This window comes from Bos mutus, chromosome X (assembly GCF_027580195.1).
Source record: "Bos mutus isolate GX-2022 chromosome X, NWIPB_WYAK_1.1, whole genome shotgun sequence".
Classification (NCBI taxonomy): Eukaryota; Metazoa; Chordata; class Mammalia; order Artiodactyla; family Bovidae; genus Bos; species Bos mutus.
Window position 1 is genome coordinate 114,442,099 of NC_091646.1, and position 27,587 is coordinate 114,469,685.

The window sequence follows — 27,587 nt, forward strand, 5'->3', positions numbered from 1 at the left end:
CCTGGGTTAACTGATGGTCCTAAGCCCCCGTTTGACCTGACCATGATGCCTAGTACTGGCACTTTTTGTTTTTTCTCAGCAAACTGTACAAACCCAAATCTCTTTTTGATTTTCAAGGAAACTAGATTCCTGCCAAATTTTGAGTCTGGACAATAAACAGATACTTTGTCCTAGCTTCTTTCTGGAATCATTTCGGGAATATTTTCCACAAGCATCACAGATACAGGAATGAACCGGCAGCTAGTGAGCATTTTGACAACCTTGTTTGCATTTTTCTTAGAGACAAACCACTTCAGGTAGGTGAAACGACTTTGCATGCTGATATTTTCCACATGAAAACTGTTTGAAAGAGAATGTGCCATGTAATTTTTATCTATTTTCCTATGTCCTGGACCATATTATGCTAATTTTATAAAGGAGAGTTAGAGTTCTTTTGTTCTTTTAAAAAGCTTAATTATGGTGGGAAGGTGGTAAATTTTCACAAAGGCAAGTTTTACGATGCATAATCCTACTTTATGCACTTGAATGCTTTTTCACAGCCAATGTGGTATTAAGATACTCTGATGAGTTGCATGCTCTTTATATTTCTATATAATGGTGATTTTTTTTGTTTTCAAATTCTTCTGCAAGTCATTTAAAGGGATTATTGAATGCAATGCTTTTCATATGGTGCAACTGATTGAATTAATTTGCTAGGAGCATGCTCATTTTATAGAAAATATAAAAGAACCCAAATTCTTAGCCAACTTGGGACTTCTATTGTATTTCAATAACTAGATGCATACTATGAGAACTACAATTCAGGAAATTTCTTGAAACATCAAAAACATTTAAAAACTCATGCTATCACTGTAGTCTACTGTTCAATAAATTCAGAAATGTTATTGCCTATCAAAACTAAATTAATATGACATCTTTGTATTTATCCATGCATGAGAAATGGACTATGCATAATTAAAATAAGCAAGAAATCATTATTTGCATGCTTGCATTTTCTACTTAATTTATAAATCATTTAATCAATTGATACCTCAAAATATCAGATTATTAGCAGTAAGTGAAATAGCCATCCTAATAGCTAAGAGGTTCTGAGACAAGATAGAGATAAGAAATGTTCGTACAACAAAGTATAGGACTCTTCATTTAATTTTCACCAAATTTTATGGTATTTTTTCACAGAACCAAGAGAAATGGAACATATAGCAATAATGCTATGAGTACTGGGAAAACCCTCTATGTTCCTTTCAGGTTCACACCTCCTACTATGATTAAGAAAAATCGTAGGCTGGGTTTTATTAGAATCACCATCATCATCATCTTCATCACCACCATCACCATTATAATCAAATAATACTTGATTAATCAGATGAATCCGCTTATGGGAATGTGAGTATTTCTAGGTGATTGTATCAATTTTAACTTTTACCAAATGTCTGTATCATCTTTGCACTTATATTTAATATTACTTCTTTGAAAAACTGTCAAGAATGTGGTATTTTCTTAGTGATAAGAATTAACAAGATTATTTGTTAAACTATTGAAAATAAAGCTTGAAAATACATACTTTGTCGAAGAAATCAACATTCAGTCAACAACTATGTATTGTGAAAGAATTCATTCCATTACAAACCAAATATGCTCTTTTTATAAGCCTTTTAAGGAAAATAGAAATCTGAGAAGTTGTCCAATTACCATTTAGTGTCTTAACAATGCAAAAGACAAACTGATTTAGAAGTTCTTTTTCATGAACACTTTACTAGAAAGTCAACAATTTAAATGCTAATATATAAATAACAATGATAAAATAGGAGTACAGACATGCTCACTGTTGACCTATTTTAGAATGAAGTTAAATTTACAAGTGAAGATTTTCTTTTAGACAACACATTGAAAATAGCTGAAAGTTGGAACAGAATCTAGCAGGTGAGAAAATAAGCAATGGGATAATTAGTTCATGGTTTACTTTGTTCTGCCCATCTTATTATATATATGTAGAGGACTTACATTAGGGGCTGAAATGCTGGAAGAATATTTTGAAAGTCATGGGGAAAGGAGACAATCACATAAATTTTAGAAATTATCATTATTTCCCTGATGACACTAGAAAGAGCTTTATATATCCATAAAACATATAACCTAAAGCTATGCATGCTGTGTCATCTTAAACATCTTATGGCAAAGTTTGGTAACTTAGGAAATATGACTCAGGATTTATACCACTTAAAGTTACCTCAAGACCATATACAAGTTAGGAAGTTGACCAAAAAGTTTATAACTTTTTCTTCTTATTAACATATCAAATATATTTATAAAACACAATGTCAAACATTGTGTGAACATTAGTTCTCAGGTGATAAGAATGGAATTGTTGCTAAAAGAGTTAATGATGTGTTTAGGGCGGCTTTCTGCAAAGACCATGACTCCAGGTCTGGAAAACAACCTTCACAGACCCTATCTCCTTCAGATTTCTTGGACAAATTAATGGGAAGGACATCAGGATATGATGCAAGAATCAGGCCAAATTTTAAAGGTAGGTTCCACTTAAACTTATGTTAATTAAGTCTATGGGAAGTCCAGATGCTTGAATACACTGAAAACAAGTTTTAAGGACTTTTTATTACGAAATGAAAACAAAAAGCACAGTATTCATTTCATTTTCCCATTCTTTCGAACTAGTTGATTTAATAGCTTAAATTTTATGTGTTGTTTGCACACAAACACATAAACTTGCAAAAACTTTCCTCATTTGTGTTATGTTCCACAAGGAAAACTAAAACCTGAGATTATTGCCACATTCCCTATGTTATCTTGAGTGGGAGTGTGACCAGAAACGAATATAAGAGCAAATGATGGATGTGATTCATATGAACGACTACACCAAGGTCTTTGGTTTGGGTTTTAAATACCTACTCCTAAAATGAAGTTTAAAATTCAATATATAACATGCCATTATATATACTTTCAAGCCCTCATTTTTAAACTTTGTAAGAAAAGGCTCTAATTGAATATATTACAAACTATTGGGTCCTCTTGTTTAAGCATTCTCATTGTTTATTTGAAATTATTTATCAGAAATTAACAAAGAAGATCATAGAATTGTAAAGTGCATATGTCAAAGATGGTGGATACTGTCTTTGTTTGATTAGAAACAAACCAAAAACTTTGGTGTTTTTGTATGTTTAGCATTACAAAAATGTAATTAATAGTCTGCAAAAATTACTTTTGATATATTTGATTAATTTTTATTCTGAATCAGAAAAATACTGAAATAAGAAAGAACCAGTTATTTATTGAATTGTTTTGATGTTTTAATTTTAAAACATATTTTAAATAAGTGCATTTTACTTTGTAATTTAATTTAAAATAATGCTGTATGAAATATTTATAATATTTTATAAAATGATAAACCTATCTAGGTATTATGTCATAATTCATGCATTGCTTTGGTTTTGCTTATTAACTATTTAATTGGATTGCTTTCCTTGAGGGTTAATTAATTTTTATTATTGGCAAATATGAGCATGAAAACTAAATTCTAAATTCCTACCTTTTTTAAAAGTTGCACCTCTGAATATACCCAGTGAAGGGCACATTACTTAAAGAAACATGTAAGATTTTTGACAAAACATTTTGATTTATAGATTAAATATAAAAAAGAGACAACAGAACTTAGTTCAAAGCTCAATTTTCCTAAAAATTTTCATGTTCACCCCATTTCATATTAATTTTATGGTTACTGGAAGTCAATATTTGAAATGAAATCCTATGAGTAACTAGTTGAGAATCAGCTTTGTCAATGAGACTGCTCACTCATACATTTATTCACTGAGCCATCTAATAACTTTTTAATCTGAACTACATACAAAAAACTACTGCATGCTTTGAAAACTTGAGAGATGTAACAGGTTTGGATGCTACCACCATAAATTTCAGTGGAGAGAGCAGATGTTACATAAATACATGTATAATAATATAATACATAATACTAGATAGAAAGAGATATTAGGAAGTACAGAGAAAATACTACAGGATTCCAACAAAAGGAAAGATGATTTTCTATTAAGCTATTCATGGAAAGTTTCATAGAGAAAGACCAGAGATGGAACTCTTTCAAGTTCATGAGAATCCTGTTTAATAGTAGTTATTAACATTATTTTCCAGAAATGATTTTTTGAAAGGGAAGAAAAGTACAAAGAGTAATAAAACAAACACCCATGTTGCTAGTGCTACTTTCAGTTCAGTTCAGTTCAGTTCAGTCGCTCAGCTATGACCGACTCTGCGACTCCATGGACTGCAGCGCGCCAGGCTTCCCTGTCCATCACCAACTCCCGGAGTTTACTCAAACTCATGTCCATGGAGTCGGTGATGCCATCCAACCATCTCATCTTCTGTCGTCCCCTTCTCCTCCCACCTTCAATCTTTCCCAGCATCAGGATCTTTTCTAGTGAGTCAGTTCTTTGCATCTACTTTAAGTGACCACAGAGAATAAGCAATACTTTCCACACCGTTTTTTTCTGGTTCTTTTGGGGATGTCACTCTTTGGAAATGACATTTCTCATGATTCTAAAGAATAAAGAAATGAGGAGAATATCAAGTATAGCAAAGCATGGCCATATTTTTTAGATCTGTCCTAAAGACCCAAGTACAGGATGTTTCAAAGACTTATCAAAGGGAAATAGGTAAATATAACTTAGGACTCTTAACATTAATGAACTTTACTGACTTTTCTCTCCCTTTCCCTTTAACTCTCACTTCAATGAACCCTGATACTCTTTCCTAAATGTTACTTAGATGGACTGTTTATATCAGAACAATTATAGAACAGCTCCCACAATTCTCTTTACTGTGAGGATTTTGGTTTTTCCTGGATGTAAAACATTCCCCACTATTTTAGACAGATGTGATCTTCCCTCATAAGTGTTCCCATGGAAGTTTATATGTCTAATATAGTTCTATTGCATATTTATGATTTATCAACCCATTGCCATACCACACCTTATTATATATATATATATATATATATATATATATATATATATATAAAACCTCCTTTTCTCCAGAATGAGGAAATAAGGACCAAGAAAGAAAGGAAAATGCAGATCAATTTTTGAAAATTAGTGCTTACAATAAATTGTAGTAGAAGTTGAGGGCGGAGGGAACCTTTTTAAGAAATGAAGTATAATTCACTCACGGTATTTGTTAGTTTTAGGTGTACAGCATAGTGATTCAGGTTTTTTTGCAGATTACATTCCATTATAGGTTACTATCAGATATAGGTTACTATCAGATATTGGCAAGGGGTGGGAACTTCTGAGGAACCTACCAGTGGTTCTAGTGGCCAGCAAAGATGATTTTAGCTAAGTTGAGGAGAAAGAAATAAAATAGATAATAAGGAACTTGTAGCAATAAGGAGACTAGGAAAACAATAGTACTTACTATAGCTGATTAGCAATGTATCAATGAGAAATTTTATATAGTAGATAGATATGAAAGGTGATTAGGAAATGTGATTGTATCTGGAATAGTGATAGACTCCCTGTAAATGCCCAAACCAAACTATGATAACAATAAACATGGTGACAATGAAGACAATGATACTGAAAATAACAATGATGATGATTAATAAGAATACAAAAGGGCAAAATCTGACCACAAGAATACAAGCAAAAGCCAAATATGGGCTGTTGAGGAAAAGGGAATGGCTTTTCTAGAAGCTGTAAGAAATAACAGCATATGTCTCTGTTTTCTTTGATGCCATGTACTGGCATGGGAAAAAAAGTGTATATGCACAATTTTTCTTATTGGAAGAAATTTTTCCTGCATACTTTCAAGTCAGTAAAATACTTCATGTCTATTCCATATCCCTAATGGGCTCTGAAAGATGTCATAATGGGCATATATACAAGGAAGGAAGATGGATGTACGCTAGAAAAGGGAGCCAGAAATGATTCAGACTTAGACTCTGTAATTGAGAGCCATTCTTAGAAACTATCAAAAAAAAAAAAAATAGCTTTTCTGATGTGCTGAAGCATAGTGTATAAACAAAGTCATGAGTCAGAGCTGCCAATTGCATTCCATCTATGAGATCCACAGAGACTTGGGTCAGATCTCGTCAAAACATAAATTTTGAAAATCCTCACTTCAGATAAAAACACAAGCTATATCTACTCACAATTACCTGTGTTGAAACCATGGTAAATGTTGATTCTGTGTCAACAGAGAAGCCTTTTTCCCCACTTGGGTGATTTGTCTCATTCTCAGTTGATTTATCATGGTGTTATTCCATCATCCTATCAGATATTCCTTTGTCAGTATTATTGTATCTTGAAAATGCCACTTTAAACATTAAGCTTTTCAAGAAGCCAAATGAAATGCTCAAACCTGGGCAAAATGCATTAGTTCTGATTTTCTCTCTTTGAAACAAAGCCTTTATCTATTTTAACGAAATTTTCTTTGAAAAGAAAATTAACTTAGAGTTATATCCTAAGTTTCATCCCAATGTGAATAAATGCATTTCACCAGAACATTCATTTTGGGATAGGATCTGGAATAGATAATGCCAGGAGATAATTATTCCCTCCACTTTTTTGTTCATGCCATGCACACTGATTTTTTCCCCATATCTGGAGACCTAAATTTGAAAGTGTGATGTGTGACATTAAAACCTACATTTGCATGCAATATGGTTTCCTTTATTTCCCAAGGAGTTATCAGCTCAAAAGGTGTTTCAGATGCAAGTAAGAAACAGATTCACTTCCAAAAACCTCGAGGTCTTCAGGTTTCTCCCCTTGAAAAGTCTCTTGTCTGTAGCCAACAGGAGCTCACATCATGTGTTGTGCTTATCAACCCCTGTAGGGCATGGCCTGAGCATAAATGTCCAGCAGGGACACTTGGAAAGAGTGATTCTCTCAGATGGTGGTAATGAAGCCCTAGCACAATCATTTCTTTGATCACCCTGGTAGATGCAGGCATCAGATATTACCATGGATTCTGAGAAAAAGAATAGAATGCTTACAAGTATCAGAAATATTTTTTGCAGAAGTATTTGACTTGAATGCAGAAAGCAGTCGAAACCTTCAGACACCTAAAAGGGTACAGCCATATTAGAATCACACAACAGGAGATAAAAGGGGGAACTGGTTACTGAAAGGAAAGTCTGGCTGTATCAAAGAGAAATTTATATATGATAGTTTTATTCAGGTATGATGTACATGAAGATTTTTGAATATCCAAAATCTACTAGCCGTGTCACAATTTAGTTTAGCTTCATTTGTATATACTACCCAGAGAAGGCAATGGCACCCCACTCCAGTACTCTTGCCTGAAAAATCCCATGGATAGAGGAGCCTGGTAGGCTGCAGTCCACGGGGTCGCTGGGAGTCAGACACGACTGAGCGAGTTCACTTTCACTTTTCACTTTCATGCATTGGAGAAGGAAATGGCAACCTACTCCAGTGTTCTTGCCTGGAGAATCCCAGGGACGGGGGAGGCTGGTGGGCTGCCATCCACGGGGTCGGGTCGCACAAAGTCGGACACGACTAAAGTGACTTAGCAGCAGCAGCAGCAGCAGCAGTATGGGCCTGCAAGGTGCTTGTCAGGAATTTGAGGTAACATCAAGAAGGAGGCATCTACAGTATTCTAACATACTCAGGCAATGTCTACTCCAAAGTATAAGTTCATTTATTGAAGTATGTCTTCCATTCCATGGTGACAGAGTAGTAGAGTGGGAGGGGTCTTGGACTTGGATCCAGAAAACCCAGGTACATGTCCTGGTTCAGCCACTTTGGAGAAGAGATGTCTCCATCTCTCTGTGACTCAGGTTTTATTCTGACTTTGCTCGCCTCATTTGGGTTGTTCTGAACATCCAAAGAAATCATAAATCTGAATGATTTGCTTCTAACTATTAAAATTATAACAAGTAATTTGTATTATTATTACCAGCCTTCCATTTCTCTTTTCTAACGGACACTGACTATGTATTCTCAAAACTTACCCTTCATGGTGATTGGGTCCTTAAAAGTTGTTTGAATTTGTTTTAAATGGGAAAAAAAAAAGAGTCAAAGAAGTTCTAGCATTTTAGAGTCCTACCACAGTAACCAGGATGTAGATGTCATATGTCTCAGCTGGTTCCTTTTTTACTAGTCCAGTGGGAATATTTTCAACCTGAGAGGGCTATTGCATATTCCTAAATATGAAACAAAGAGGGAGCCATTTGTGTGAAGGAATTATCTTTATCAAATCTTTATTCAAATCTTATCCTTTATTATTTTCTTAGATTCATTTTTTAAATGAACCAAGTAAAAGACATAGAACCAATTTTGCTTGGTCTAGAAAGGACTCTAATGAATTTGATGTAAGATATGTGACTGTCCTTTCTGATGTATTTTCTTGTCCAGTTACTGCAGTTGCAAGGGTCACTGCACAAACGTGCTGAATTGATTTCCAATTTTAGAATAAGTATTTTAAACAGAACATTTAGTCTCTGCAACATGGCAGGTTAAGAGCACTGGAAATGGAAGCCCATAATTTAGTTTTTGAGAATGTATTGCTCCTTGGTTGATTCTGTGTGACTTCATATCCTTAATTTTCATTATTGAAAGAGCCTAAACATTTTATCCTGAGTTCTATAGTGCTTTCTGTTACTCCCCATGCTGAAGAACAATCAGTCCATTTTGTTGATAATCTGAGACCTTGTTTTAAGAAATAATGGCATATATATCAGGGTGTCTCAGTACTTAAAATGTGGACATTATAATGTGTCTAGTTGATATAATCAGGTTTAGAGAAAAATAGTTATCACCTTGTTCTTGGTGCTGTTGGATCAGACATGTTTGGTCTTACAAATGAAAATATAGTTGATTAAGCCTCATTATAAAGTCTTTGGAAGCATTCTGTGTTCTCCTCGGAGTTAACACCTAAGAGGCTGTCTTGACTGTAGGAGGCAACGTTTTCTCATTGACTTTTTTCTTGAGAGGACTACTCTGAACACTTGTCACTGATTGCAGATACTTTAAGCCATGTGAAGCTCACTAAAAGAGGGACATGAGTAAAAAGAATAGGTCTCTAACTGGTGTTCTTAACTGTGAAGGACCTGTAGGAATAAAGTAACTAGATCTCCATTTTGGAGTTCTAGTCTGGCTAGCCAACCAAATGTGGTCGGGGGCAAGTACAAGAGGGAAACTGGACACTCTCTCTGACTCATGTCCTGGCTTATGCACCCTCCACTCCTTTATAAAGTACATGAGTACACCAAACGGTGGCTCTGTTCCATTAACATATCCATCCAAGAGGGAAAAATCAAATCCCGGGTCACGTCAAAACGTGGAAACCGAATAGGCAGTTACCATGAATGTGACTGAATAAGTCTTGTTTTCTATTTTTTTTTTTTTTCTGTTGGGAGATGGCTCATACTTTCTTGAGGAAAAATAAGCTACACCTGCCCATGCATTGTCAAAGCAACAGAATAAATTTGCAGCAAGGGAGCACAAAAAATTACATGTAAAGGTTTTCCATCTTTATATTTCTATCTAAACACGCAATTCTTTTGTTTATTCCTTTAATAAATAAGCAGTGAGCAGTATCTACGTGCCAGGAACCATGTTCCTTGCTAAGTATACAGTGGTAAACAGAAAGTTAAGCTTTTAAATGTCAGTTCTCACTTTTGTAAAAGCTGGAATATAATTTGTAAGTTTAATGCTGTACCATCCAGGATCTTTGCAGGAAAGAGACGGCACATTCCAACTGGGTGTGGGAGAGTTTGGAAAAAACCAATCCCTAAAGGGAGAATGTAGTACTCTGGGACTGTCAACAGTAGACCTGAAGAGGCAAGAAAGGAAGTAGCTGCCAGAACCTAGAGAAAGTGGCTCGAAAGAGAAGCCACGCAGTGAGATCGAAGGCACAATGGAGCCAGTATGTGCTGGCTTAGCAAGGAGGAAGCTAGTGGATAAATATTCTGACCTCACTCTCCTCCTGCATTCCATTTTCTTGTGGACCCTCTCGTTGGCCAAATCCAACTAGAAGTCTGAAGGCAAGGGAGCTCAATGATGCAAACCCAGAAGGTCAGCTTCCCAGAGTACAGAGAAGAACAAAAAAGAGAAGACAGAATCTTGAGATGGGTGGGGAGTGGAAGGTAATCAGCATGAAGTCAGCTTATGAGCAAAGCCACCCTTCAACTTCGGGTGACCAAACAGACAGTTCCCAAACTGACAATAGGTTTAATAAGCCTTCCTTTGTCACTCTCGGGAAAGGATGGAAATGAAAACGGGATGCCACCTGGACATATTATCCCGATAGATACATGATACCTCCAAAAGCAGAGAAGAGAGAGGAAGATAATGGAACGTGATAGTTCTATTTCCTAAACAGATGAGTTAAAGAGGCGCAAAGGGGTGGTGGCAAAGAGGGAAAAAGGGAGGAGAGAGAGGTCTTCCTGTGGAATATACAAAAATAATTAATATTGTTTCCTTTCTCTCTGATTTGACATGTTTATATGTTTGCTAATATTGTTGTGTTTGCCCCTCAGTAATCCGCCCCCCTCCCCTGCCCCAGGCTTCCCACACTGGAATGTGTTGTGGGCTTAGATTTGAAGCACAAGATTTAAATGCCAAGTCTCTTGGGGCAGCATTTCTGAGACACAGCCTTTCCTCCTTGCTCTTCTGTCTGTACAGAGCTGAAGAAGAAGTGTTAGATGCCTAGGGGCAGAGAAGTGTGTATTCTGAGGAAATGGTGGGTCTAAGGGACAGTTGCTTGTTTTCCACTCTTGGTTGGTTTGATTACTGCACCTGAAATACAGCTACTTATCATGGCAATTCTAACTACTTTAGGAAAACCTCAGAACCACTTTACCACCTAATTTTTCTTTCACTTTTAAAACCCAAGTGTACATAGAAGATAATATAATCTATCTTCTTCTGATTTATTTACATTTAAATACTTCAAGATGTGGGTTTCTAAGAACAAATTCACGCCCGACAAGGCAGCTGAGATTTCTTTTATCAGGCTTTCTCTTAGCAATAGATAAAGCACCCTTCCCCCTTAAATGTATTCAGAAAACAAGGAGTCTGTTTATTTAGCTTTGAATCTCCAAGTCTGAAAAGTGAAGGATACACACATTTGGTAAACCACACTGTAACAACCCCAGTAGGATGATAATTCAGGATAATTTATACATATACTGGAGTTCTCACAGTGAATTTCTCATATTCTACTTTTTCTTTTGAATTAACTGTGGTTTTAATACGTGAATGTTTTATAGAGTATGCCAAGTCAAATGACTTAGGATTTAATGCTAAACCAAACTGGCAACCAGTCAGATGTGTTTCCCAAACCACGCTTTTCAGAACACCTGCTTTAGAGCCCTGTGAGTACTGTTAAAAGGGCACATGGCTGGTCCCACCTTTCCAACTCTACCTCTCTAGAATCAACGAATGATGGGATGTTTAAACACCCACTTTAACAAATTCATTACTCCCTATAGTTTAAGAACTACAGGTCCAGAGTGAGAAATTTTGCTCCCGTAGCTGAAGAATAATGTCTTCCTTATAGTATTTTTCCCCAAGATACTGTGTGCCAGTATTGCCTTACCAAATAAAGGTGGGGGACATCCTACAAGAAAAAAAATCTAAACTGAGACTCATGATGCCTTGTTTTAATTACAGTTTTGCCTGCTGTGACCTAGAGCATTGCCACCCAACCTCTCTGGGATTAATTCTTGTCATCTCCAAAATAAAAGACTTGGACCAAGATGTCTGTTTCACTTCTAATTTGGATAGTCCCTAGTCTTTACAGTCTAAGTGAATATTTTTGAGTATGTCCCTTTCTAAATTATTGATTCACCCACAGAAGAGCTTGGATGCAACCAATCTTCCCAGAGATCTGGTCTCTGAGAAACTGTTCTGCCCATAATTCTTTACAGTTGCTTATATCTTATTTCAACTCACAATATTTCAAGGATGATCATTATTCTCCAGAAGACTCTGGAAGCTTCCAAGAGGATTAGTGAAGGAATCAGCCATTCACAACTTTTTTTCTTGCTCTTAAAAGGTTTGCATGTAGCAAATTCATGTACAGAGGCTGCTTCTAGGAAAAGTAGCTATCGTGTTTCTTTAGTTCAGCATCTGGTCAAAGATGTTTCTCGACACTAGTTCCATGAAATGTTCTCAGATATAAAGTTTAAAATGTAAAATAAGAATGGAAATTCTGCAAAACATCCTCTAAGAGACTCTAATATTCATTAGCATGTTAAAATGTTTTGAAAAAAAGCTACAGTAAAAATATACAAATAAATATTTTAAAAACTTTTATTTGTAACACAAGGGCTTATCCTCCACTTATTTGATCATAGATTCCTTAAATGAGTAACATTCTCAGGAACTAGTGTTTTACAGACTGTACTTTGGAAAATGTGGTCTTGGTAAAAATTATGGGACCAACTGAAATTTTTTTAACATGAAAATAGCTGCTGCTGATGGAAACCTACATATATATATATATATATATATATAATATGATTATCTGCTAGAAAGATAATATTCATAAGAGTAGGAAGGCCCCAGAATTCAGTAAACATGGCTTTTGTTTTGATACATGGTCAACATTAGCATTCCGATGCCACAAGAGAATTACGATACAAGTTAGATTATTATTGCAGACTATTTATCTCCTGCTTCATTTACATGAATAAATAAGCAAACAGTGGCATTTTGAAAAAACAAACATTGAAAACAAAAGAAAAGACATTAGTCAGTACAGCAAAATACTTTGATCTGATAATCACCTTCTGTTTTAGTCTTTATGATTCTTAAATGCTGAGTGACAAATATACACTTAAATAAGTGACCTTTAACCTTGAACTAAAGACATTTTTTTCAGCAGAACATAACAAAATTTCATGGCTACATGGAAAATTTCCTTTTGGATTGCCATTCTCTTTCAGGGAGTTTTCCAAGATGAATAAATCTCGTATGATTTCCATTCCACTGTTTGTTAAGAATTTTTTTCACTATCACTTCTTTGAAATTAAAAAAATTTGAATGCATACTAAAAAAAAAACTTCTTTTAACAATTGTAATTATGCAGTATTTATCTCAATGTGTGTAGATTTAGGGTTAAGGTATTCATAGTACTAAAATATATTCTAAGTTGGTCTGCTCAAAATTGATGCTTCATGTGCTGCTGCTGCTGCTGCTAAGTCACTTCAGTCGTGTCCAACTCTGTGCGACCCATAGATGGCAGCCCACCAGGCTTCCCGTCCCTGGGATTCTCCAGGCAAGAACACTGGTGTGGGTTGCCATTTCCTTCTCCGATGCATCAAAGTGAAAAGTGAAAGTGAAGTCGCTCAGTCGTGTCCGACTCTAGCGACCCCATGGACTGCAGCCTACCCGGCTCCTCCATCCATGGGATTTTCTAGGCAAAAGTACTGGAGTGGGGTGCCATTGCCTTCTCCGGATGCTTCATGTAGTTAGATATAAATTCCCAGGAAGAACTATTGAAAATTGTTTTCAAAGAAGATAGATGCAGAAAGAGAAATGTCTTTGAAATATCACTAAATGTCTTGAGAAAAGAGTTACCTATATATAAAAGTTTTTAATTACTAGTTCTTCCCTTATACTTTCTCTGAATTTGTCAAATAAACAACTGATTTTTTTCTTCCTGTTTCTTATTTCAAGGTCTTAGTAAAATTTGGAAAACAAAGTAGGGGGTGGGAAAATACTAAACCTGTGCATGTGTGCTCAGGCATATCTGACTCTGTGACCGCCAGGCTCCTCTGTTCATGGAATTTTCCAGGCAAGAATACTGCAGTGGGTTGCCATTTCATACTCTAGGGGATCTTCCCAATCCAGGGATGGAACTCGCATTTCCTGCATTGGCAGGTGGATTCTTTACCATTAAGCCACCAGGGAAGCCCAATACTAAAGCTCCCTTAGCCTGAATGGCTCCTGATCCACATCATTTACAATTGACTCTTGAACAATGTGGGGCTGGGGTGCCAAATCCCAGCAGTTGAAAGTCCATGTGTAACTTTACAGTGGGCCCTCTGTTATTCAAGTTCTGCATGGGTGGATTCAACCAAAGAGAGTGGGTTGTATACCACTAGTAGGCTTTTATTGAAAAAATATTGCATATAAGTGGGTCCATATAGTTCAAACTCATCTTGTTCAAGGGTCAACTGTATCTCATACAGTAGATGAAGACACATTGATGATGGAACTGCTACACATTCTATAGCAAACAAGCCCCTTATTTGAAACATTGCTTCAAGGTATCCATGTAATGGCATTGGTGCTGATATTCCACTGTACAACCCACAGATAATGGAACAGCAATTTTTCAGCTTTTCTGGTCATTGAGGGCTTCCCTCATAGCTCAGTTGGTAAAAAATCCACCTGCAATGCAGGAGACCCCGGTTTGATTTCTGTGTTGGGAAGATCCACTGGACAAGGGATAAGCTACCCATTCCAGTATTCTTGGGCTTCCCTTGTGGCTCAGCTGGTAAAGAATCCGCCTGCAATGCGGGAGACCTGGGTTTGATCCCTGGGTTGGGAAGATCTCCTGGAGAAGGGAAAGGCTACCTACTCCAGTATTCTGGCCTGGAGAATTCCATGGACTGTATAGTCCATGGGGTTGCAAAGAGTCAGAAACGACTGAGCAACTAGCAATTTTTCAGCTTTACTGGTCATTGAAGGTTGGTATAAATTGGACCTAGCAGAGGAACTGAGTGAAGATGAAGTATAAAGAAGTGATTTAGCACACACACAGCTTGCTTGCTCTGTCTTCAGATTTTGTATCATATAGCCTGAGTGCCTGAATCAGATTCATTGCTATCATTTGCTTCCAGTATCAATGCAGCTTCTACATTTCTAGGAGGCAGATAGTGGCATTATACTGGGGGATGAGGAGATGGCTTTGCTGAATCCTAGTTATAGAAGTCATGGGATATGAAGATACGGATAACATTTTCCCTAGTATTTTCTGAAATTTGATAGTAAAATGATGTATGTAGTGTCTTCTCAAAGTATAAAAATTTAAGAAGAGATCATCTCTGTTTGAAAAGAAATGTCACAGAGGTCCAATGCCACACCTTGTGAATAGAAAGCCCTGGCACCACAATTTCTATTTTTTTCAGGAAGGTGTTTTTTTAATAGATAAAATGCCACTCTGCTTGTTCTCTCTAAAATTTGAGGTCATAGCTTGTTAACAATAAGGTTGCTATACTACTCAGCATTTATTTTCTCTGGAATATTCCTATTTTATTTTCTTGAGTTAGTGACCTCTCTGTGACCAGTGGCATACTTGACCTGACCCTTGCTAGACTAATCCTATATTATCAGACATGTTTCTCTAGTTCGAAATAGGAGGAATTACCCACAGTCTGGGATATGTATTCCTTTTATTTCCCCCAAGCACCTACATTTCCGATATTCACATTTGTTTATTGTGCACATATGCCTCATTTAAGCTCATCCTTTATTCAAATCTTCAGAGCAAATATTCCCACTTAAAACTCAGCAGGCAGCTTCCTGTTCCACAGATTTGATGCCAACCAAGTTTGTAACATGGAGGGCTTTCAGCAAAATGTATAAATCTCTGACTTGGGGCAAATATCCCAAAGCCCATAAAAAAAGAATTTCCTCAGCAAGAGAATACACTTATCTCAAGGGGAAAAATTCCACATTTCTACTTGTCAACAAGACTTTGCAAATGGCATAATCACATATACACACACAGACACACACACAGACACATTTTTTATTTCCTGCCTATGGCAAACTGGGCTTGCAGGAGCCCCTGGGTGAAAAGGCTTCTTTAGCACCCATTTGCCTCAACTGTATTCATTTAAGAGATGTCAGTGTACAATTAACAGCAATATAGCTTGTGTGAAGGAATCTTTGAAGAACTCAGTGGAAGTGGATGAACATGTGAGGTGTCCATGACTGAGTTATGTGTCCTTTACCATGAGACCTTCCTCACTCCTCCATACATTGAAAGAGCATAATTATTACATAAGAATCTGAAACCAGATGCTAATAACATCTGCCACAATAAACTGCATATGTAAAGTCTCAAGGAAGCAAGTATCACCTCAGTGTCTAACTTTCCACATACATGTCAGAATAAATTATCTGCTTCAGTGATGAAGCAAAGCAGTTGAAGGTATTAACAAAAAGTATCCATTAGTGACATCATGCAAAATTCCATATAAATCACAGAATAATGCCTCTGAAAAAAGTCACAGACTTTTGAGGGAGATATGGCAGGTGCAAATAAAGCAAAGAATTATAGCATGAATAATAAATAGATTCTTAAGGAAAGCTAAGATCAGAAATAAACTCTTATACTTTTTTTAGAAAATCCATAGTGCAGCTGCTCTGGCGTGCCTGATTGGCTATGTCTCTATCTGAATGCATAGGAAAAGCAAGCTGAACTGTCATTCGAGGGAGTAAAGAGCTCAAAATACTAGTATCCTTGAATTTCTAGACCCTTCCATGACTCTTAAAACTCTCCTGGGACTTCTCATCACTTCCAGATAAAGTCTATACACCTGTACATGGCTTACTGGGGTTTTCACGGTTAGAGTTTTGACTACATCTGTTTGAGGTTGGGTTTCTGAGAAGCAGATGCTGTGTGGAAGTGATTTATTAAGGACAACTGAGCAAGGGAGACATATAAGAGAGTGATGAAATTAGACAACAACGGGTGGTAAAAACCCAGTTAAGAGCATGATCTCAAGCCAAGCCCAATAGTAGGTGAGTGTGACCTGATCCCTCAAGGGAACTCTGAAGTGTAAGATATACCCCAGAGTTGTTCTGACTAGAGATAAGAGAGCTGACTATTCATATCCCCCTCTATTAGTTATTGGGTAAAGATGGCTCTCAGGATGTGTATGGGTGGGTGGGGAGAGTAAATTCCCAGATAGAAGGTGGGTAAAGTGAGCTTCCCTGGTGGCTCAGAGGTTAAAGCATCTGCCTGGAATGCGGGAGACCTGGATTCGATCCCTGGGTCAGAAAGATCCCCTGGAGAAGGAAATGGCAACCCACTCCAGTACTCTTGCCTGGAGAATCCCATGGAGGGAGGAGCCTGATAGGCTACAGTCCATGGGAGTCTGACAGGACTGAGCGACTTCACTTTCACTTTCAAAGTGAGTTCCAATAGCTCTGGAACAGCCCTCTGTAAGAAACCACATGTTCTGGCTGCTGCTGCTAAGTCGCTTCAGTCGTGTGCGACTCTGTGCGACCCCATAGACGGCAGCCCACCAGGCTCCCCTGTCCCTGGGATTCTCCAGGCAAGAACACTGGAGTGGGTTGCCATTTCCTTCTCCAATGCATGAAAGTGAAAAGTGAATGTGAAGTCGCTCAGTCGTGTCCGACTCTTCATGACCCCATGGACTGTAGCCTACCAGGCTCCTCCGTCAATGGGATTCTCCAGGCAAGAGTACATGTTCTGGCTACTGGAAGCAAAAGCATGACATTTTGCCACATGCAGCAACATGGATGGACTTGGAGGGTATTGTGCTTAGATAACTCAAACAGAGAAAGACAAATAGTGTATGATATGACTTACATGTGGAATCTAAAAAATACAACAAACTAAGGAATATATAAAAAAAGAAGCAGACTCACGGATCTAGAGAACAAACTCTTGGTTGCCAGTGGGAAGAGGGAACAGTAAAGGGGTAATATAGGCATAGTGGATTAAGAGAAACAAACTATTATGTAGAAAATAAACTACAAGGATATACTATACAACATGAGGAATACAACCAACATTTTTAATAACTGTAAATGGAATATAACCTTAAAAAATTGTGGAATCCTATATTGCACACCTGTGCGTGCATGCACGCTCAGTTGCTCAGTCGTCTGCGACTCTTTGTGACCCCATGGGCAGTAGCCTGCCAGGCTCCTGTGTTCATGGGATTCTCCGTGGGTTGCCTTGCCCTCGTCCAGGGGATCTTCCTGACCTAGGGGTCAAATCCCGGCCTCTTATGTCTCCTGCGTTGGCAGGCGGGTTCTTTATCACTGGCACTGCCTGGGAAGCCCTGTACACCGTAACTAATATTTTACATCAACTCTACTTCAATTTTCCAGAAAAAGCATACCGAGGTGAGGGGTGCACGATGATACATGGGATCCAAGGGCCTTGGGGGAGTATCAATATCATCCTCTTCCACGTCATTATTCCACATCCCAAGCCATGCCTTCCCACTCTGTTCCCACCTTAATACCCTGTTTCCTGTTCCTCACACTTTTCATTGTTGTGCTTGGCACTTTCGTTTCCCTTTACCATGCCTGCCTTTTCACCAGCCTAATTCTTACTCATCCTACAGACTTCAGCGTCAGTACCATTTCCTCTAGAAAGCTTCCTTTAAACTGCTCAGTCCACCCTCTCTTACATGGCAGTCTACAGTCTCTCTTGTGACTGGCTGCTTCCTTGTCCCTTCCCTCCTACACCAGGTCAAGGAGGCCATAGACTGGGCTTATCTCATTCTTCATTGTTTACCTCCAATACATGACAGTAGACAAGGAGCCAATAAACAAGTATCAAATGAATATAAGAATTCATAACACCTATTATTAATCCCAGAATCTGAAGAGGTGGCTGGGTGTGAGCAACGGAACTAAAATAAGTTATTATCTAACATTTGTGATTCTTTCAAAATGCATGAAGTCTTTTCCCATATATTATCTCATTTCATTCCTTAGGCATTTCTCATAATGGAAAGCAGCTGTAATTTTGCTCATCATTCTTGCTATTTAGTGGGGGGTGGGGGGGGAGTTATCTTATTGCCAGACAGGATTTAGATCAACACTGCTCTCCAGATACATAAAGCCTAACCTGGAGAGGAATATCAATGACACTCGTTCTTGACCTGCAATACTTTATTGAATGTATTTGTAACACAGATGTCCCCCCTTTTCTATATTACAGAATGATTCTAATTTATCTTCAAAGCTGCAGGGTTTTGTGTATTTCCTGTCTTTGTAGGAGTTTAACAAATGTTTAATCCTGAATGAATGGATTCATTCGCATATAGATACATATCAAGCATTTACTACACACATGGCATTGTACTAGGTATCAAGTAAAGGAGAATTAAGAATTGTTAATGTACCAGCATTCTTATCCCCAGCCTTTCTATCCAACCCCTTCTACTTTACCACTATTCCAGGACCAACATCCCATGTATAAAAAGCTTTATTTCCTATAACCAATACTGAATAGGGATGTATGGTGGCATTAAGGTTACCTAAATAGAATCCACTGGCAACTCTCCTCTTCAGTGCTAGAAATGTTTAGTAAATAAAATCAATATAACCAATTGTTAATTTCCAACTGCTAAAGTAATGCTTGATGAGGGTGAAAGAGGAGAGTGAAAAAGCTGGCTTAAAACTTAGCATTCAAAAAACTAAGAGAATGGCACCCAGTCCCATCACTTCATGGCAACTAGATGGGGAAAAAGTGGAAACAGTAAACGGAAAAAACAGAAAAAGTGGAAACAATAAATAAGACTTTATTTTGGGGGGCTCCAAAATCACTGCAGATGGTGACTACAGCCATGAAATTAAAAGACACTTATTCCTTGGAAGCAAAACCATGACAAACTTAGATAGCACATCAAAAAGAAGAGACATCTCTTTGCCAACAAAGGTCTGTACAGTCAAAGCTATAGTTTTTCCAGTAGTCATGTAGGGATTTGAGAGTTGGACCATAAAGAAGGCTGAGTGCCAAAGAATTGATGCTTTGGAACTGTGGTGCTGAAGACTCTTGAGAGTCCCTTGGACAGCAAGGAGATCAAATCGGTGGATCCTAAAGGAAATCAACCCTGTGTGTTCATTGTAAGGACCAATGCTGAAGCTGAAGCTCCAATACTCTGGCCACCTGATGCGAAGAGCTGACTTATTGGAAAAGACCCTGATGCTCGGAAAGATTGAGGGCAAGAAGACATGGGGGTGGCAGATGATGAGATGGTTAGATAATATCACTGATTCAATGGAAATGAGTTTGAGCAAACTCCAGGAGATAGGGGAGGACAGAGGAGTCTGGCATGCTGCATTCTATGGGGTTGCTAAGAGTCGGAAACAACTCAGCGACTGAACAACAACAACGCAATGCCAGATTTACTGGCATCGTGGTTATAACATTTAACTCCTTCCAACCAGTGAGCTTGTGGTTGATTCTTCTAAAGAATTCTCCTTTTGGGCTTCATCTGCCATTCTCATCAAAAATTGAAAAGTGGTTCTCAAGCTACGGGATTGTCCCAGATTATGTATTAATGAACCAAAAATCTTTATAAAATCTGGGAAGTCCAACTAAGGCAGCTTCCACTGATGATAATGTTAATATTTCTCTGGAGCCCTTTACATGTAAGAGCTCAATCTACAGAGGAGAAAAAGAAGTAGTTCTAGGCTTCATATACAAGGTGATGTTTTAATTGGGTCTTCAGAGATGAGTAGGCATTCAAGGAATGGAAAAGGGAACTTCAGGTAGGGAACTCTCATGTCTGGAAAGAATTTGGCTAGTTTGGGGGATAACAAAACATGAGTATACCCAAAGAAAGTAAAAGGAGGGAAGTCATAAAAAATGAGGCTAGAGAATAAAGCTAGTTAGAGCTAGAGGGTCAAGTTGATTATTAAGGCATTCAGATCTAACTGTAGGTAACAGGAAGGCACAGCAAGATTTTTAAGCAGAGAAGGGGTATGATTAGATGTAGATTAGATTCTAAGAAGATAATTCAAGATGCCTTTAGAAGGATATACTAGAAAGATGGTGGATCAGTGTATCATGACAATCATTCACAAGAGAGAAATGATGAAAGTTCAGGCTTCAGCTGTGGGGTTGGAAAGGAGAGGCTAAATTAACAGGATAAAGTGAAAGTGAAGTCGCTCAGTCATGTCTGTCTCTTTACAACCCCATGGACTGTAGCCCTCCAGGTTTCTCTGTCCATGGGATTTTCCAGGCAAGAGTACTGGAGTGGGTTGCCATTTCCTTCTCCAGGGGATCTCTCCGACCCAGGGATCGAACTCAGGTCTCCCACATTGCAGGCAGACACTTTACCATCTGAGCCACCAGGGAAGCTAATTAACAAGATAAATGGAAGTTAAAATGCATTAAAAAGGATATAGAGGGTACAAGAGGAAGAGTAATGTTTGACTCAAGGTTCCAAGTTAGGCAACTGAGCAGATGATGCTCTCATTTGCTCAAAGAAGAGATGTTAAAGGAGGAAAATGCTGAGGAAGATAATGAGTTCAGTTTTGAGCATGTTTTTCAGATGACCGCCACAAATTCATGTGTCTAATCTGCTGTTGAAAATGTTAATCTAGAACTAAAAACAGATGTTGGGGCTATCAATGCAGGGATGGAGTCATCAGATCATGATAGTATTAATTCAGATCACTCAGTGCAAATGTGTAGAATGAAGAGGGGAGTAAGGATGAGACTTCCATGAACATGACCATTGATGGCATGGGGACGAAAGAAGGACTGGACAAGAAATACGAACACATGGTCAGAACATCTGGAAGAGAATCAGGAAAAGATGTAGTCATTGATGTCAAGGAAAGAGAAAGCTTTTGGGTAAGGAAATCAAACCTGCCAAATGCAGCAGGAATACTGAACAGAAAGAGGTAAGGAAATGGGCAACTGGATTTGGTCAGTGGGACATTTTTAACCTTAGTGAGGGTGATATCTCTAGAGCAGTGAGCCCAAAGCCCAGATTGTAGCTGGTTATAGAGTGAATGAGATCAGAGAAAGTGGGAGGAAGTGTGTGTGTAGATTCCTCATTTAAAAGACTAATGCCAGCCAGAAAAAGGGAGATTAGATATTAATTCACAAAGTTTGAGGGAAGGGAAGTTTTTTGTTTTGTTTTTGTTTTTAATATTAAATGGCCTCTTTTCTTGGTGAAGCAGTGCTCTGTCATCTGGCACAGATGGGCAACCACCACCAGCTGGGCTGGCTGGTCCTGAGTACAGTAAGCATGAAGCTAAAAAAGCGCTAGGCCCTTGGTCAGAGAAGGCAATGGCACCCCACTCCAGTACTCTTGCCTGGAAAATCCCATGGATGGAGGGGCCTGGTAGGCTGCAGTCCATGGGGTCGCTAGGAGTCGGATACGACTGAGCGACTTCACTTTAACTTTTCACTTTCATGCATTGGAGAAGGAAATGGCAACCCACTCCAGTGTTCTTGCCTGGAGAATCCCAGGGACGGGGAGCCTGGTGGGCTGCCGTCTATGGGGTCGCACAGAGTCGGATACGACTGAAGCGACTTAGCAGCAGCAGCAGCAGCAGGCCCTTGGTGCTTTGTCTTGATGTCCTTCTTTACCATCAGGACAGACCACCCAGACATTCAGGAAACACTTGTAAAATTTAAATACATCATAAAATAGAGTTTTCTATGAAAATGTACTTCTCAGTAAGCTTCTTGAGTAGGAAGAATTTTTTAATGTATTTTAAATGTAAGACTCACAAGATGAAGACAGAAGTATCAGATGCAATACTCAAACAGAAGATGAGGGGAAGTAAAGGGGCTCAGGGTCCAAGTTATCCATCATCTTCCTTCTTGACCAACACTTCACTACATCCGTCCATATACTTTGTACCATTTTAATTGTAGAAGCTCAGAAAGCATTAATAATAACGTTATTTATTTATATTATTTGAGTCCTTACCATGTGTTAAGCATTCTTCTAAGTACTTTGCATATTAATTCATTTAATCCTCCCAATAACTTTACAGAGAAGTACATGCATATTATTATTATCTCTGCTTTAGAGATAAAGAAATGTGTTTGCTCATGATTATGTGGGTAATAAGGGTGCAGAGCTAGCTTTCAATTCCAGGCCATCTGGCAGGAGTCCATCCAGTTACCAGTGGTAAAGGCCTAGAAGATTTGTCTATTGTATACCAAGTTCATGAGTTAGCCTTATATCTGTTTCTTAATTACAGAGCTATGCTAGGAGCTACGAGTCTGGAGGCCTGCAAGAGCCTTTGAACATTTTGCTTCAGAATCTGTTTATTATTCAAATTTGCATCCTCAGATTCAAGCACATTATTCATCCTCCATAAATGTTTGATGAATAATGAAATGAATGAGAAAAGCTGATTCCTCTCCAATCACCCAACAGCTTTCTGCTTGGAATGTATTGGAACCAGCTTGTAGATCGTTTGAGGGGGAATGGGGGAGGCAGTTAGTGGCTGAGCAAAGGAGATGGGATACAGCAACTGCTACCTTGATGGGTTACACATTCTGTGATTCTGTCTCTGACTAATGGCATTTTGTAATCATTTACATCTCCTTTCAGTACAAATGTGTGAGGCATTTAAATATATTTCAGGAAAATGCTGACTATGACATACCAAAAGCATGTCCTTCCATCTGGCATTTTTCTCTAGTCCTATAGTCTGCTTCCTAGCGCAGTTTACTATCTGGGCTCTAGGAATGTTTTCATTTAATAATCTCAGTCGTTTGGGTGTAGTGGGAGAAAATGCTAAGTCTGAGACCAGAAGCTTGCAATTTGATTCTCTTTATGATTACTTTCCAACATATATGAGGAGTCCAAGCCTGCCAAGGAAGAGAGGAGGGAATGTTCTGAGTGCAGCTTACTTGCTAGGATAGCAGTGTTAAAGAATTGAGACTGTTACCGGAAACAATGTAAATGGCTGTTTCTCAAACAGAGGGAATACTCACTGCTTATGTACAAAGTCAAGTTTACTTTGTAGCAAACTACAAATGAACCACAAAGTTTTGTGCCTAATTTACAGGGGCTTTGGGAACTTACTGAAAGCAGTATCAGACAACCCCAGTCTTCTAGCAATGTGATGTCTTGTGGAGCAAATGAAATTGCACACAGAAAACAAGTCTGAGCAACATAAGCCAATTCTTGTTGTATAAACAGGCAGCTACATAGGGAATGATGCCATGGAAACTAGGAGTTCTATGTAAGTGGAGTTCATGGCTCAAGTATAAGGAAGAGGTAGGAAACAAGTGAGGGTGTGAAGTGCAGGTGGGGTTTACAGAGACAACGGCGTGCATCATGACGTGCCAAGTAAATGTTAAGTGTGTTACACGCACGATCTCATTTATTCCTGACAAAATTGCAAAGTACCACTGTTATCAGTTCCTTTCTTCTAAATCTACACACTGATGCTCAGAATCCTTACATCTGGCACAGCTGTGAGAGGCAGAGCAGCCAGTCAAATCCAGGCTATTTGGGGCTGCAGCCTTCACACTTATCCACCACTCTTCCTTGTGGTGGTCTAGGCAGGCTACCACTGTCTGTGCGTGCACATGCACAGAACATCTGCCTGGAAGGGAACATTTATAGAGAGGTGTGTGTTGACTCAGGCTAAACCTCAGAAAGAAGACCTAGAAGGGTGGATGGAGGGAAGGGAGGGAGGCTCATGAGGGATGGGATGTATATATAATTATGACTGATTCATGTTGTTGTATAGCAACAGAAAGCAACAGAACATTGTAATTTACCTCCAATTAAAAATCAATTTATAAAAAAGAAAAGAAAAAAAGAAGACTCTCTTAGAAAGATTCTTGCCTTTTAACTTGAGGGACATGCTCTCTTCCTTCCCTGAGAGTTTGAAAATGGGGCCATTTCTCATCAAGTGATTTTCTTTGCTACAAAACTGCTCTATTGTGTTTGGTACAACACACCAAATTAGAACTTTTTTAGAAGCCTCAACAAATCTTGTCTCTAGTGTGAAAGGATTATGAGTACAAACCCCATTCTGTTTGTACCCCCATTCAAACTCCCATGTCTTCAAATTGTAAGCCTCTTGAGGTCCCAAGGGGATGATGCAGCCCATTGTCATGAGCCCATAAGAAGTGTTGGCATCTTGTAGGAAAAAGGCATTTTTCACTTTAAGCATAAACTCAGCTGTGCTAAATGCAAGGAGGCCACTTAGCTTCTTGACTCTTGGAGGGACAGCTCTACTCAGCTCAGTATCAGAAATCCTGTCACACTGAGATGGAGGTGGAAATATATGATATTAAAATCCAGACATAGGAAAGTTTCCCCACAACTTAAAAAAATCTCTAACAGCAAAATTTGAGGATCTTTGAATTTCAAGGAAGATATGCAAAACAAAGATCAATAACACAGGTAAAACTTTCAATGGCTGATTACACTTTCCTTGTGATATGTACTTTTTATAAAATAGAGCCATATCTCTGTCCTCCTTTGTATAAAGAAATTCATCAACATCCCTACAAAGATTCTCTCTTCTTCTCTCCCTTTCTCCTCTTCCCCTGCACAATTCATTGCCTCTTCTGCGACAGTTTTTTAACATGTTAGACATTACCATGTTACATCATAATTAGTCTAATTCATGTCTTTCTGCCATGACAGATTGTGAGCTTATTGAATTCAAGGATCATGTACATGTTGGTATTCCCAACACCACAGACACACTACCGTTTGCACTCAACCTATATCCCCAACCCCTTCGCATACCATGGTACCATCTGACTTCCCAACTCCATCACTTCAATTTCTTTGCTTGAGGGCTTTCTCCCACCTAAGCCACTTTGCCCACCCTTGTGACCAGCCAGAAGTGAAGATGAATTAATGCCCCCAAGAATATTCCTGTCTAATGACTGATGGGTGTTGATACAGAATAGCTTAGAAGAATGTGTCTGCCAGAGCTACTTATGGGATAAAGCTTCATGTGCCTTTGGGAGATAATGGATTCACTAAAGCACCTTTCCTTGGCTTCTTTCCCAACTCTGAATCTCTTCCCTACATCCCAGCTGGTGCATTATTTACCTCCTTTATAAACTACTTTTACCCAAATCCCTGATTCCAGGGTAACCCAAACTAGGTAAGCACCCCATACACAGAAAAAGTCCATTAAATATCATTTTAATTAAACTGAGTTACAAAGCTGGCTAGTATAGCATGAGATAAGAGAGATGGAAGCCTCTGCTACATAAATGCAAAGGGCCCATCAGTCAAATATGAGCACACAGACAGACAAGCACCACGATTTCAGGGCTTCCCTCTGCAGTAAGGAAGCGGCTGTCCTAGTTGTTAGTAGAGAAGAGTGCATGTCAGGAACTCTGGTTTCTATTTTTAGATAGCTTGCTGACATAGAAAACTTCTGTTTCCTCCCAATACAATGGTGACCTTCCTACCTCCGAGAAATGGTGCAGAATGCCTAATAAGGAAACAAGTTCCCATTTGTGAAAGCCACAGATGAGCAGAGGAGGGGTGGGAGAGCTTAGGTACTATTCATTGGCAGACACGGTGTTCTAAGATCTCTTTTGACTGTGGAACAGGAAGTGCTGGGTTGCCTGGCACTGTCATGGCCTTGAGCAGGATTTTGGTCTTTAAGTTTCCACAGCCTGACTCTGAGTCTAACAATTCCAAAGGGTGATAATGTTTCTAAAAATTCACATAAAAAGATGATTTTCAAAAAAAAAAGATAAAATCGTAACTCTTGTGCAGATATAAAATGAATACGTGTTAAAGATTTTAACTCATTAATCAATGAGAGAACCAGGCAGATGGCATAACCAGTTCAAAATAAAAACCTAAGAAATAGACACATTTATAGATGAAGAATATTGGCCTGAATGTGCAAACAGAGGCAAAAACCAGATGCTTTCACAGTGGAGGAGGGCAGTCACTTGAACTTCTTTGGGACAGCACACGGCAGGATTTGCATGTCTCTAAGCAAGCAATGGCAACCCACTCCAGTGTTCTTGCCTGGAGAATCCCAGGGACGGGGAGCCTGGTGGGCTGCCGTCTATGGCGTCGCACAGAGTCGGACACGACTGAAGCGACTTAGCAGCAGCAGCAGCAGCAAGCAAGCAATATTTCCCATTGCTATCAGTTATACAATTTAAATAGTTGTAAAATAGCTCCCAGAGAATGAGAAGCAGATGAGAGGAAGGGGTATACTATAGACAATCCACAGTTTTTTCTTAAAGCACAATTTTCCCCTACACTCATGATTATAAGATTCAGTAATATACTCCATCTCCAAAAAGAAGAGCTCTCTTTTTTTTGCTAGAGATTATTTCAAATCCAGGTATTTTTCTTAACACAGTGAGTAGGGGTGAGCACAATAAAATGTAAAGCAGAGAGATGGTGCTTGAGAAAAGTACATCTGATTGTTAAATAAAGGGGAAAATCTCAAGGTTTAAGAGGGAGACCCTTCCTTGGTAGGGGAAGGAGATGGAAAGAGGAAAGAAGAAGGTGGCATATCACACACAGTATCAGATTCAGTCCTCCCAACAAACCTGTGATTTAGGCAAAGATTTTTTCTTTTATAGATGAGGAAGTTAGGGCCCAGAGTGATTAAATAGCCTACAGAGAGTTACACAAGTAGTAAAAAGCAGAGCCAGGTTTTAAATCCAGTTCTAGCTCTGAAGTTTATGATTTTTTCCCCCATTATTCCATGCTGTACTGGTGAGGGATGTCAGGAGGGAGGGCAACAGGCTAGAAGTTTCTCTAGCCCAACCTCAAACATGGCAGCTCAGTAGTAGTTTCAAAGGGCCATGTTGTACTGCTACTTGTTGGTGACTGTGGTGTTTTTGTCATAATTTTCTCATTTTGTTGAGTGCTTAGGAAAGAGAGT

General features: G+C 38.6%; 1 protein-coding gene across 2 annotated transcripts in view; it reads left to right on the forward strand.

Moving 5' to 3' along the window:
- The first annotated feature begins 228 nt into the window (after positions 1 to 228).
- Positions 229 to 27,587, forward strand: part of GLRA2 (glycine receptor alpha 2) — a 207,028-nt gene continuing 179,669 nt past the window's right edge. For both annotated transcript variants that reach the window (XM_005903126.2, XM_005903124.2), the window contains exons 1-2: positions 229 to 296; positions 2,397 to 2,530. In XM_005903126.2, the coding sequence (XP_005903188.1) occupies positions 229 to 296; positions 2,397 to 2,530 (202 nt within the window). The remainder of the gene's footprint in view (positions 297 to 2,396; positions 2,531 to 27,587) is intronic.